Consider the following 14,458-nt stretch of genomic DNA (forward strand, 5'->3'; position numbering starts at 1 on the left):
GGCCTGCTGGCTACGCAGTTGAACTTGGCTGCTTTTGTTTGAATGACTAACGCAACTACGTTTTCTAAGTGACACTCTGGTTAAAAATATATAACAGCAGGTCCAATAAAGCTTTTGTGCACACTGTAAATTATAAATATAAATAGCCCTACAGTTCACCATTAATGCCTTTCTGCCAGCTCTGTCTCCTGCTCCACCCCTTCCATCTCCCCATTTTATTTAGTCACTCCTGCTCCACCTGTCCTGTGAGGTCAACCCACTGTTCCTCTTAATCCCATGGGGTGCTCATTTTGCAGCCACTTAATCCGCCAGTGGCTGCCAACCCTAACCGCACGCACACCTGTGGGTTCGCACATGCGCTTCCAGCTATTTTTGAACTGCATATTTAAATGCATGTTACACCTAGTCATCCATAGAGCAGACACATTGTTTCCACCTTGCTATAAAACTCCCCTTCTTTGTACAGTGGGCACACTCCTGCGTGTGCGCGGATCTGATTCCGTATCTTCGTACAGGTTTGTGCATCTTACTTTTTTATTTGTTTATCTCGGATAGTAAATTATTTAAGATCGGCTAATTGATGGTCTGTGTTATTATTATATGTTTTGTATAGAGTGGGTATTAATATGTATGTGTCAAGCAAATAAAATTTAAATTTCACTGCATTGGTCTCCATGGATGTGTCACTGATGTAACATCAAAAGTTACTATGGGATGAAATATAGCAGGGATAAAATGATGTTAGGCTAACTAACTAATTATTGTATTTTTATTGATATCATTTTTTTTCTCCTGTTTCCAAACATTTGTCAGACTGAACATATCTATGTATACTGTATGTATTTTATAGATGCATTTATTGTGATTGTGATGTGGCAAGCTATAGATTTATGAGTTGCTCCAAGTGCCATTCGCCCCTAAACACCTCTTGAGGAAGGCATTCAAGTTCAAACAGTGTTTACTACATCAAGTTAGCACTTTAAATGCTAGCATATATTAAGATTTTAATGTAGACCATATTTATGTTTGTATTCATTGTCTTTTATGGACATTTTTATTAATCGATCATTTGATGTATTAGAAAAAAATACAAATAAAGCTTGATAACAAAATAAATGTATCATACTTCTAATTAGAATTGAGCCATACTTGTATACCAAATCTTAATATTATATATATCCACATAAGTGGGCACCTGGTCTTTTCCAGGTTTTTTTTTATTCATTTATTTTTTACCAAGAATAGTTACGTGCTCCATAAAGGGTTAAAATGTTAAATGTTTCACTATTTTTCCTCTTTGCCAACTTGCAATAGTATGTTCATAAATCTGCTTCAAACACATTTTGGTTACATGGAGCCATAATCTAAAATGACATGTATCTTTCCTTATAGATTAGGTGCAGACTTTTTTTTCCTACAGAAGCGTTATTGACAAACTACAAAAAAATATACTTTCCTTGACTACAATTCTTACCATAAAACCCCCACTAAGTGTCTGCACGAACCAGGCGCTCCATAAATCCCTTGGTTTGTTCAGCCTGCCACTCCCTCTCCCCTTTTAGCTCTTAAAGTAAGCATCAGATATTGATGGTGACGTGAAAGACGTGCTCAAATGATTTCACCCCTTTAAAAGATGAGCTTCTGGTGTTCTCATGACAGTTTAATAAAGGACAAAAGTGAACGCAATTCCTGAAAGAAACTCGACCTCTCTTTGTTTAACCTTTGGCACATTCTCACCTGCTGTCCTTCCATCAATCTTGCAGAATCCTTTGCCAGGGAGATGTCAGCACAGCCCATCTTTGTCTCTGCATTGTTTTATCTCACAACTATGGCAGCTCGAGGACACAATTTATAACCAGAACCACCTCAGCATGTATTATCTCGCCGCGTATTTAAAGTAATTCACAAGTAGGGAAAGAGGGGAACTGGGGACAAGTGTTTTAAGAGTATAAATAGATCAATAAATAAATTGTCATGTATAGTATACTCACGGAATGAGTTAAATAGCATTAGACAACTGGTGTCAAAGTCCAGGCCCGGGGGTCAGATCTGGTCCACTACATCATTTTTTTTGTAACCCGAGGAAGGAAATAATAAGCAATCGGCTTTACATTTCCTGCTAAATAATCAACGTCTAGTCCAGGAGTGACAGACTTGGGTTGGTTCGTGGGCCGCTTTAACGTCAACTTGATTTCACGTGGGCCGGACAATTTTAGATATAATATTTAGATATTTTTTTTATAAATGGATTAAAAGAACTGGAATAAAAAACCTGAATATTCAGTTTTTTATAGATGTAAAACAATGTTTATTTTAGCTTTTTAAAATATATTTTTAGATTTAAAAAAAATATTTTTGAACTAACAACACAGAAAAAATTGATTAAAAAATTACAATTATTGATTTAAAAGGGGGAAAATCAGGAAATTTAATATACATCTATACTCTTTATTTTAATTTGATCCTAAAACAGAAAGTCGGCACTTAGGATTTACTTTCCCGGGCCACACAAAATGATGCGGCGGGCCAGATTTGGCCCCCGGGCCGCCACTTTGACACAGGTGGTCTAGTCCATTAAAAGTGGGAAGTTCAAACCCATTGGACGTCTACTAGGGATAAACTTAAATTCACAGTGGAAATGTCTCGGCTGCTAATATTTTTAAGGTGTAGATGTAAAAAAGCGAGTTATGTGACAGCAAATCAGAGCCATATAACACTTTAGCATACAAACAGCAAATTATTATTTCAGTCATTTTGCTGAAACTGATCTTTTTAATTTTCTGAGTTGGCTTGGTGCTTGCATAAATTCATATTCTTGTGTTTTTTGCAGCCATGTCTGACATAGAGGAGGAATATGAGTGAGTATGATGTTACTCAGACTTTTTGATAAGTGGTGGTTATACTATACATTTTATCACACATTTTTCCCTCTGTTCTTTTCGCAGAGACCAGGAAGAGCAAGGTCAGTTGCAGAGGATCGGTTCATTAATCTGCTCACCATTTATGACCCATTTTAGCAAATGTATATAAATTGCTGTAAAAAAAAAAATCACCAAAACAATTAGAAGTCAGATCTTCAATACTTATTTAGATTTTCAGGATTTTATTAAGCACAAGACTGTAACTAGATAAGTGTTTAAAATAAATATGAAGAAAATGTATTCCAAATTCTAGAAACAGTATTTTAAAATACACCATTGGCAAAAAAACACTATTCATTTCATAATTACTAATATCTAGTTACAGTCTTATGTTTAACTAGTTAATAAAATATCTTAGTGAACATTGAAAGTCTGAATTCTTCACAATCATAATACATTTCTTCATAATAAAAAAATTAAAAAAAACTTTTGAGAACAGGTACACATTAAGTCATTCCCTGCCATGGACGGCAATAGACATTAAATCAATGCTGTTCCTAAATCAACTTTGCAGGTTGGAACCTTGACATTGACCATTTTTTTAACTTCCACAACCCATTTTCAATTTGGATTGAGTCCCACCAGGATATTTACTAGCCATCATCGCAGCCAGCCACTCTGTCCAAATGCATTGGATGTAATTGGACATCTAGCACCGTCAATGGCAACCAATAAATGCCCTGTAAAAGGTTTATTATCAAAATACTTAGGCGTGATTAGAATCATGAATCTGTCTTGTCTTGCCAGAGGAGGAAGAACAGCATTATTCACATCAAGAGGTGGACGAGGAGGAGGAATATGAGCAACAAGCTGTAGATGAGGAAGAGGAGGAGGAGGAAGAGGCACAGGTGTACGAGGATGAAGCAGGTAATGTCAGGGCGTCAAGTGGCAATATGACATCATCCTGTATACTGTATATGCTCAGGATTGGGAAATAATGTACCAAGTTTTTCTACTGTCTTTTTTTCTTATATAAATAGTTAGTGTTGTTTTTTGTGCTGTGAAAACTGTTTAATCTCAGTTTTTTGCACTTTACTTCATTTTCAAAACCATATTTGCATTATATGCACTGAAGCATATTTTGTTTTTGTTGTTAGTACCACAGCCCACAAGCTTTTTAATCTGTTCTTTTGCACATTGGGTCTCCGTTACATACAACACAGTTCATTTGAAGTTGTTTTTAAATCCCACAACTTGAACTGTCTCATTTAAAATGGTATATTTTTAACTCCTATAGCGCCACTGGCAAGCTTTTCATTCTGCTGTTATGAATTTAAATGAGTTTATCACTAGTTTATCTCTAGTACACATCCAGTCAATTTGAAGTGGACGGGTGGCAGTGTGACCTCATTCAATGCCAACCCTCCCACTTCAAATGACTTGGATGTCTAGCATCGTCAATGGAAGTCAGTCAGTCAACAAGACTGATTTTAGTTCTTTGAATTGTCACTGTTTAATTTCTCTTATGTAATTTACTCATTATTGTATGGATAATATTTTTCTCTCTGCTTTTTTCAACAGAGGAGGAACGTCCCAAACCAAAGTAGGTTTATATTGTTATCTTTCTCTTTTACCGTATTTTGCTGAAGCGTAAAAACTGCTCAAAAGAGTTGGCATTTTAACAGGAGAAAATACTTCCTTAAAAATATTGTTAAATTGCTCAATTTTCAAATTTGCAAATGACTTAGTTTTTCTCTCAATGATAGAGATGCAGAAAATTAGCTGTTTACTTAAAAATGTATATATTTATGTATATACCCAGGGGAAGAGGGAAGAGAGAGGAAATGGATTGAATTGATCACAAGTGGACTAAAAATTGATTTCTTACTGCTATTGTGTGTCTAAGTGTTTTTTTTCTTTTCCTTCAGACCAATGATATCTCAAATTGCTCCACCAAAGATTCCTGAAGGAGATCGGGTTGATTTTGATGTACGTCAACCTGATAGAAATTATTTATATACTGCCTGCAAATAAATACTTGACATTTTTTTGTTGGTGTTATGTCTTTTAAAAAAGTGCAAAGATTCTCCTAATTATTGAATTTATGTTCCACACTGTAATTTAAAAGCTATTTGTCCTGGCAGGACATTCACAGAAAGCGAATGGAGAAAGACATGCTGGAGCTGCACACGCTGATTGACGTCCACTTCGAACAAAGGAAGAAGGATGAGGAGGAGCTCATTGGACTTAAGGACCGAATTGTGAGTCCCATTTATAAAAGTTGTGAATTGGGTAAAAATGACAAAGAAAATGATGTGAGCAGCAATGTTCCCTCTAAGCTGCGCGCGTGCGCAATTGCGCACTACTCTCGTCTTCTCTGCGCACAGCAAATCATATGGAGCGCACAAAATAAAATCCCATTTTTCTTAGCTGTGAGGTCGACGCGCGAACCACTCATCTGCGTGGCCGCCCATTCATAGATATTAATCATTACATTTTATTATTACTAAATCATTTATGTGCAGTAGACATGCACCTGCTTATGGCAGGTGTGATACTGGTGTGTGTCCATAGCGAGCAATGATGATGTTGCTCACGTGTGCTCAGGGAGGTTGTCTTTCTGCCCGGACAAACAAAAAATTAGAGGGAACATTGGTGAGCAGACATATTTTGAGCTATTTAGAATGGGATTTTCTCTCCACTGTGACAGCAGAAATATTGCATCTTGTTATCAAGTGTGTATTTTAGATACCTGGAATAAGTAATAAACCTAATATCATTTGAATGTTTTATTTCGTATCAACAGGAGCGCCGTCGGTCAGAGCGTGCAGAAATCCAGAGAGTCCGAACAGAGAAGGAGAAGGACCGACAGAACAGGATTGCGGTAACATGCACACAAAAACATAAGTAATTATAATGGTATTGTAGAATTACTGTTGATTTACAATCTATTTGGAATTGAAGGGACTAGTGGGGATAGAATGATTGATGAGTTAATTTTGGTGCGAAAAGACTTAACTGAGTTTCCTTCATGATATCTCGTCACTTTTATCTGCCAGGAGGAGCGTCAAAGGAAAGAGGAGGAAGAAGCCAAGAAAAAGGCAGATGATGACGCCAAGAAGAAGAAAGTACTTTCTGGCATGGGTGCCAACTTTGGAGGCTTCCTGGCTAAGGTATTTTCTTCTGCCCTCAATTGAGATGACATAATGATTCGGACAGTGACCTTTAGCTATGTGCCTGCTGATGTATTTTCTAGGCTGAGTCAAGGAAAGGCAAGCGTATGACTGGCAAAGAGATCAAGAAGAAGACGCTTGCAGACAGACGTCAATCACTTGGTATTGAATGTATGAGAGAAGATTCTCTCAGGTAAATCAGCTTGCTTCTATTTGTCATTCATGCATTTCAACAAACACAGTACACATTAGAGACAACCTCAAATTTTAGCAATACTAGAAAGTCCAAATAGCATACCTGTCAACCTCTGCCGATAACTGCCCTTATAAATGATTATGATTCCCCTTACAAACCCCCCAAAAAACCTTACAAACACCGTACGAGTCGTACGAGTCGTACGGTGTTTGTAAGGTTTTTTGGGGGGGTTGTAAGGGGAATCATAATCATTTATAAGGGCAGTTATCGGCAGAGGTTGACAGGTATGAAATAGTGGAGAAATTGTGTGTGGATGTTTGTATTTTTGCTCAATTATGATTAATTTTGGGGCATGTTCCTAGTTAACTCATTAGCTGCCATTGACAGTGTTTGATGTCCAATCCAGTTAGACTGGGAAGAGAAAATTAATTTGTTCATTTGTCCCTCCCAGCACCATCATGGTTTTGAAATATTAGCATTAATACCCAACCATCCCAGTTCAAATTATTTTGATGTCTAGCCTTGCCAATGGCAGGCAAGGAGGTAATTGCGGGCCACTTCTTTGTAATTTTAGGGTTCTTACAGGTCAGTTCCTGTTATTTTTGGTCATTTCCTCTACATTTTAGGACATTCTGGTTTCACTTCTATACATATTAGGTCATTTCATGCTGATTTAGGTAATTTTCGAGTCACCCCCATTGTACTGCTCGTTTCCTGTTGGTCTGGGGTCACTTTCTGATGATTTGGAAGGTCACCCCAGGTCACCTTGAGTTTGTGAATGTTGCGTTTTGATATGTGAATTATGTGTGTTTGACAAAAACTGTGCACAAGTACTATTTTGAAAATGTTAAGTTAGTTTTTGCCATAGGAAATGGAGCGAAAGAGAGCCTGTACATGGTGCACAAAGGCCTAGTAAACATAAAACACTTCTTTTTATTTTTCTAAAAGACAACGAGCCCAGGAGTTGTGGAACTGGATCTATCAACTGGAGTCTGAAAAATTTGACCATGTGGAGCATATGAAGCACCAGAAATATGAGGTGAGCAGATCACCGGGTAGATTTGAAGAATATTTCCTCTAATTTGATCATCAGTGCTAATCATAATACTATTGATATGAATGATGGTTTTGTGTATTACCTTTCAAATAAAAGCAACCAACTAAAGCAGCACTCTTAGAAAGCAGGCTTTTGCCAAAGCAGCCAAATTCAAAGCATTGTCTCCTTTCAAATATCTCAGTGTCATTGACAACGACATTGACATTATTGCTGCTTTGTAGATTATTGTGCTGCTGAACCGAATCCAACATGCTCAGAAATTGTGAGTAGTACTCATTTTTTTTTGGTTTGTTTGATTTCTTTTAAAATGAAAACATGCTTGCATGTTTTTCCAGGTCTTTTTGTACTTTAGACTTTGCTTTGTGTGTTACAGCAAAAAGGTGCACGGCAAAGGGAAAGTGGGTGGCCGCTGGAAGTAAAGGTGTGAAAGGAAGAATCCAAAATCGAAACTCTAGTATTACCATCGTACACAGAAACGCAAGAACATGAATTCTCAATCTGTAGAGCTATTTGGCTTTTCTGTGCCTGAAACCGATTGTTGACAATGTATGATAATAAAACAACATTCTCTCTTGGAATTAGCATCTGTTTTTGTACCTCCACAATCCACGTTTTTTTCTTATAGTCAATACAAATTTTAATCATACACCATATTATAGTCACCATTTCCTGACAGAAGTTATTTTACTTCTGCTGTGAATTTCAATGTGTTTGTGACCTAGCCTCAACGTGCCGGCAACCTCTTTAATTCCCATCTCATGTTTGCTCAACTGCGTGACACAAGGACTAGAGACGGCACTCACTTAATCCAGCCTTTAACTCCTTGCAACACCCTACTGCAGACAATAAAACAATAAAACCCTTGGAAATGGTCATTTTTAATCATTGGCTGCCATTGACTACTCTACCAGAGGATAGTCATTTAAATTCACAGCAGAATGATGAAAGAAATACGTGATTGGACGTCTATCAGCGTCAACGGCACCGAAAGATTTAAAGAGAAACATAGAGAGAGACCTCTGTTACTGGATTTGTTAGAGATATTAACTTCCTCTGATGTTTTATTCACATTTACATCATATTAAACATGTACAGACAAACACACTATCAAAAACAAAACACTTTTACATGCTAGGTAAACATTAGGGAAGTCATACCTAATACAAAGATATCTTTAACTCTTTGAAGGGCAAGTAACTATTTGGATCATTATTATCACATAATTATATTATTGTATTTTTTTTTACATTGATTTGGTTAATCAAAAAAATAAGACTATTTAGTACAACTTCAATGCCATTTCTGGAGAAATTGTGGATGCTTCTTCCTGCAGGTTAGTTAACTCCCTTGGCCCACATTCTGTTGATTTTGTTGCATTTAAGCATCACTTATTTTTAGTTTTAGATTACTTCCTGTTGATTCAGTTGCAGGTTACTGTTTAATTTGGGTGCTTACTTTTGATTTTGGTTATTTTCTGCTGCCTTTCTGTTCATTTTAGTCACTTCCTGATAACTTCGGGACATTTCCCTAAATTTCCTGTTGATTTTGGGGGCAGTCCAGGTGGATTTCCTGTTAATTTATGCCACTTGCTGTTTTTTGGGGGGTCATTTACAGGTGAATTGTCCTCATTTGTAATCAGTTCCTGTTGATTTGGGGAGATTTCCATGTGAAATAAACTTCCGTTATGGCACCTAAATTACACTAAAATTGCATTTTCTTTTTTGAATAAAAAATATAAATAATTGTATTTAACGAGTGCCACTAAAAAGTGTCAATGCACATCTTCAAAACAGACTACATAATTAAAAATATACTCCACAATATGAAACTGACACTCAGCGGAACATTCTTCCTTATAATCAGGCAGGATGTAATACACAAACATGGACATTGTCGATGTCAGCCATTTCAAAGCATTTTCCTACACTGAAATGTCACTTTAAGAGTAAAAAGGTTCAACTGGATTGAATCTTTATGCAAGCCACTGCACATGAATGAGTCAGTGTCAATTTGCAGGGCATATGATTTCAGTTCCCCTCGTTAGTTTAGCGAATAGGAGCCTTGAGAGCAGCATCAACCTCTTCCTCTGTTTGCAGTACGTGCCACTGAGCTACCGGACGTCGCGGATTGGCTAACATGTCGGACCAGTGGCGCAGACCGACACCTGAGGCACCGTAACCGATCCAGCACTTGCCGATGGGGTCGTTACTTCCTAGTTTGTCGTAGTCGTACACTGTGATGATCACCTGAACTTTCTGTAGGATTGAACAGAATACTGTAAGTGCTGAAATAGAACTTTGAATTATGACAGAATAATGTTAAGTATTTGCCCACCTGAATCTGAGAGAAGGGAATCTCAAAGCTAAAGCTCTCATTGAAGTATGGATTTAGTGTGTTTTGTTTCACTGACGTCTTCTTCTTCTTCAGGCGCTTTCCGTTGTGCTGCAGCACCACTTTCACAAATGGGTCTGGAACAGGGGGATAGATAAAATGGGGCAATCATTGGTCTTGGTCATTAACAACAAGACTATGTGCATCTGCAGTACTTTTTGGACATTTTGGAAAATCTGTAACTATGTAATGATATTATGTATGTATCTTCTTCATAGTGTTTTGCGTGTGCAATTGGCTCTTACCAGACAATCCGCCAACATCCATCTTTTTCAAGTTCTTCGCTTCCATGATGTTCACGGTTAGCTTGCCAGCTGTGGGGACGTAGCGGAGCGAAATGCAGATGTCTCCTAGCTTCTCTTGCTTTATATGTATGAAGAAAAATACAACAACATGGAAAAGATTAGGCTGCACTTGTTTTAACCCCTACTGACTAATGAGTACCAGTATGTAAGCAAATACTACATTTGTACAGCTTCTAGACATTTCCCATGATTTACATTGGGTTTGTGGATACAGGTACTATGGAGCTTTCGTCCTTACAAATCATCTCCCATAGTTTTGATGGTTTCCATTCATGGACAGCCCGTTCCAGATCATTGCACAGATTTTATTCCCATTGTTCACCTTTGCCTCCGCAATATTTTTCTTGGACTGTGACTTCTAGCCAAAACAAGAAAATGCAAACAAACTCACCTCCTCTTTTTCTCCTCCAATTAAATCTTTCCATTCGTGTATGGGTTGAGCGAGGTCCACGCTGTTCATGGGAATTTTGATCTCACCAATGACATCATGTTTGCCAAAGCGGTCAAAGTCAAAAACTTGAAGCACCAGCGTCTGACCACCCAATTCTGTGTAGGGTATCTGGAAGGGTGAGTAGAAAAGTTGATGTACATTAACAATTTGAAACCCGGAATATTTTCATCCTGCGTGCCACACCTTGAAGATGAAGGTCTCATTAAAAACCGGACAGAGGTTCTTTCTCTGGACTTTGGTCTCAAACTTTTTCTTTTTGTCCGGCAGCATGTATACTTTAACGTACGGGTCTGAAGTCCCGCCCATGTCCATGGCTGCCAGATCCTGAGCCTGCAGGATGCCTACTATCAGCTAATAGGAACAAAAGAAGCAATTATATTAGACAAATGTAGAAATGTGATTGAAGATATAGGGGTAAAACAATACCTGATTATCAGTGAAATTATAATCCAAACTGTACTCCAACTTTCCAAAGTTTTCTTTCTCCTCTTCTTCTTTACCTTCTTCTCCTTCCTAGAAGAACAAATGGGATCTACAGTAAGTATGGAGGCACAACACAAAAGCAAAAAAAAATATTTTTTATGTATCGTCATTTTTCACCTTCTTTTGTTCTCCGTCCTCTCCATCCTTGTCCTTCTTCTTGCGTCCTCGACCACCTTTTCTTTCTCTAACCTTCTTGGTCTTCTTACCCTTGTTGAAGCACTTTTTGTAGATGCAAAATCCCATGCAGGCAATGAGGGTGAGGACAACCACCACAATGGCACCAACTGCCCACATGGGCACTTGAAAAAGATCATCAGAATATGCATGTTTAGCCCCTTCTAGTTTACTCCCTTTTTTCCAAAAACCATGGTATTGGTACAATATCGGCATCAACTGATACCGTACATCAAGGCTGTTGTACATAAGTTCGGAAATAAGTACAATTGTAACCTCAATATATCTATTAGCCAAAGGGACACAATGTAACAAGCAATTTTAATTTTAATGATCTGTAGTGGGGAACTGAGTAATAAGCAAACTAACCTGTCAGCATTAATTACTTGGCATCCAACTTTCTACTATGTAATTTACTAAAGCTGACAACAACAGTTATATACTAGCAAGTGTGTTGTAAATATAAATGAATTAAAAACATTGACTACTATTGCACTACCATTCTACCATCAGCTTTTTGCCACATTCGACCTACTAATATGGATTTGAACTGGTACTTACAATTGAGTTTATGGTCTGTGTAGACAAAGTGAGAAAGAAACATGAGACAAACAAATGGCAAGTGATATGACTCAAAATGGTTGAATGGTAAATCGGGTGCTCAATACATCAATCGTGAGGTTGGGTCCTTTAAAAGTAGCTCTAGGAGCAAAAAGGCTTGGGGACCCCTGATATAAAAAAAAATTAACAATAGTGAAAAGGCAAGAAAACGGATGAAAACAAGAAATAGAGAATGAATTCTGCCTTTACAAAGACAATAATCCTCAGTATAAATTGAATCATGGAGAGAAAATTAACATGTTAACACTTTCAGTACCATGGATGAAGATCGAAGTCCAATCATATGTCTCCTTTCAGCCTTCTGCTTTGAATTTAAATGAGTTTGTCATTTGTAGATGTCCAATCCAAGTACTCAAAATGCACAATATAAAATAGTAGTTTTTCTCATTATTTTTTGCATGCAATGGAAATGTGACCAATAAATCTATTTATGGTTTTGAAAAACATCAACTATTAAGACTACTTACTAACAAATTAAGTAGTTTCTGTACCATTTGCCAATAAAGTTAGTATTGAATCAGATTTAATTTCAATTTATGAGGAAATAAGAGCCAGAAATGTGACCAACTCCCAAGGGATGTATAGCAAAAGCATCATGTTATACAACAAAAATATTAATTTATTTATCATACATTTTTTTAAATATCATCTTTGTGTCTAATACATGGAGCATGGATAAAAATGTAATTTTTTTCTTCTTATTTCTGCTTGGGACACAAATGCTTCGATACTTCATCCAAATACAATATTTGTGTTCACTTACTGGGCAAGTGAGTGAGTTCATTGAAAAACTTGTTCTTCATGCTTGCAAACTGATGGTTAGAATGATGTGAGGGAGGCGGGGGCGCCGGGGGCTCCTTGCTTTCCTCCTCCGCTGCCCTGCGGACTCGTGCCTCCGCCATGTTGAGCAATCGCATTATTGCTCTGCAGAAATACACTTAGTTTTAGATGCGTGCTGCTGAAATATTACTCTCATATTCAGAGCATTTTCTCAGGATGGAATGTATTTCACATGCACCTTTAATGGGACAGCTATTGACTCCTACTATTGCTGACATTTAATGACTTCACATGCAACATTATTGTTCAAGTTTCAATAAATAATACAAATCCCAAAGGTTCATGATTTAACATCAATCCAAAACAATCTGTGTGAATTTCAGACCATAAATTTAGGCAATTCAGCAGTCAATAACGAGTCAAAGTAGATGTCCCCGCGTTTCACTCTGCGGCGGTATTGTAACAAGATTAAGTCACCAAGGTAATCCCAAAATCCCAGGGTTTAAACAAATTAAGCACAGTTTTTCCCTTCCATCTCTGAGTCTCCTCCTCTTTTGGATGCTTCTCTCTCGACCTCCCAGTAATCCTTCTACCTCGTGACCAATCACATCGTGACAATGAGACTGGCCTCATCACTTACATGTCAAATTTGTTTCATGACATCTGGCCCATTTTATCTCCTGCAACTGCATAAACAGATTATTGGACTGTGCGTGTGTGTGTGTGTGTGTGTGTGTGAGGATTCCATGACTTTTCAATTCATTTTTAAAGTAGAAATGATACAATTTGTGATGTAGTGATAGTAGTGATTCTCAAAATGTAGTACGTGTACCACAAGCAGTACTCGGACCTAGCTGGTAGCAAGTAAAATAATGTAATTATAACAGCTATGTAGAATATTGAACTCTTTTGGTGCCATTAACAATCATAGATGTCGAATCATGTGTCTATTTTTAGCTTTCCGCTGTGAATTAAAATGGCTTTGTCACTAGTGGACAGACGTTCAATCCATTTGAATGGGGAGGATAGCTAGATGGATTCAAATGGATAGGACGTCTATCACCGTCAGTGGCAGTCAATGAGTTAACATAAAATACGATAGGATAATAAACAATAAATACAGACTGTTTCATTTTCTTTTTAAAAAACATGTGTAAAGGATATATATTTTTGACATTTCAAGCACAGGCAACTGAAAGCATAGTTTAAGACAGGGGTGGCCAATTCTGGTCCTTGAGAGCCCCTATCCAGTCTGTTTTCCATGTCTCCCTCCACCAACACACCTGAATCAAATAATCGAGATTGGCATGATGCTTCTGGACAGCTCATTGATGAGTTGATGATTTGATTCAGGTGTGGTAGAGGAGGGAGATATGAAAGACAGACTGGATTGAGGCTCTCAAAGCCCGGACTTGGCCACCTCTGCTTTAAGACATTTAATAATTAATCTGAAAGAACTAATTGTTTTACTTTTTTAAAAATCCATTTAAGTGCAACTTTTCTTTGACTTAATTTAAGTTTTAAATTGTCCAAAATATTATAGTGGCTTCTAATGATAAATACAGGTTGCAATGAACACTTAGGCCTACATTTTGCTATTTTAATGTTGATTATTATTGTGGTATTTAGTCAATACTTTTCAAACATTGGAAATAATATAAAAAATACTTTGCAGTACTATATTTCCTATGGGCTGTGGTTGTATGAATGCAGTGCAAATGACTTACCTTTCTTTTCTCAGTTCTTTCAAGATTAATGGTATAATGCATCCAAATGTATTGAGCTCCAACCCAACAATGTTGACTAAAGAGATGTCCCACAACTCTGTCCCTCCCCTTCGTCTCTTTTAATCTCCCCATTATCCCTCACTGCCAACTATACTTACTGGCCACACTGAACACATTTGGGTTTAAGGCTCCAATTTAGTGTCAAGCATCTCAAATTAAAACAAGAGATGATATATATT

The 14,458-nt window shown here is 37.3% G+C and overlaps 2 protein-coding genes across 3 annotated transcripts; one reads left to right on the forward strand and one right to left on the reverse strand.

Moving 5' to 3' along the window:
* Positions 1 to 294: 294 nt before the first annotated feature.
* Positions 295 to 7,827, forward strand: tnnt1 (troponin T type 1 (skeletal, slow)). Its single transcript, XM_077618953.1, has 13 exons — positions 295 to 515; positions 2,831 to 2,858; positions 2,946 to 2,962; positions 3,669 to 3,788; positions 4,443 to 4,464; positions 4,790 to 4,850; positions 5,006 to 5,122; positions 5,668 to 5,745; positions 5,921 to 6,034; positions 6,118 to 6,227; positions 7,179 to 7,269; positions 7,509 to 7,549; positions 7,661 to 7,827. The coding sequence occupies exons 2-13, from the start codon at positions 2,833 to 2,835 to the stop codon at positions 7,704 to 7,706; spliced, it is 843 nt and encodes a 280-aa protein (XP_077475079.1). The 5' UTR covers positions 295 to 515; positions 2,831 to 2,832; the 3' UTR covers positions 7,707 to 7,827.
* A 482-nt stretch (positions 7,828 to 8,309) lies between these two features.
* Positions 8,310 to 14,328, reverse strand: syt5a (synaptotagmin Va). Of its 2 annotated transcripts, XM_077619581.1 has the most exons (10): positions 14,220 to 14,328; positions 12,476 to 12,636; positions 11,653 to 11,667; positions 11,035 to 11,216; positions 10,861 to 10,947; positions 10,618 to 10,785; positions 10,375 to 10,542; positions 9,924 to 10,041; positions 9,622 to 9,755; positions 8,310 to 9,542 (listed from the first exon to the last, which is right to left on the reverse strand). In XM_077619581.1, exons 2-10 carry the CDS (start codon positions 12,627 to 12,629, stop codon positions 9,333 to 9,335), a joined length of 1,236 nt encoding a protein of 411 aa, XP_077475707.1. In that variant the 5' UTR covers positions 12,630 to 12,636; positions 14,220 to 14,328; the 3' UTR covers positions 8,310 to 9,332. The 2 variants fall into 2 exon arrangements, with proteins under 2 accessions (XP_077475707.1, XP_077475708.1); XM_077619582.1 differs by lacking the exon at positions 11,653 to 11,667.
* Between the last annotated feature and the right edge of the window lie 130 nt (positions 14,329 to 14,458).

The sequence above is a fragment of the Stigmatopora argus genome, chromosome 14 (assembly GCF_051989625.1).
Source record: "Stigmatopora argus isolate UIUO_Sarg chromosome 14, RoL_Sarg_1.0, whole genome shotgun sequence".
Taxonomy (NCBI): Eukaryota; Metazoa; Chordata; class Actinopteri; order Syngnathiformes; family Syngnathidae; genus Stigmatopora; species Stigmatopora argus.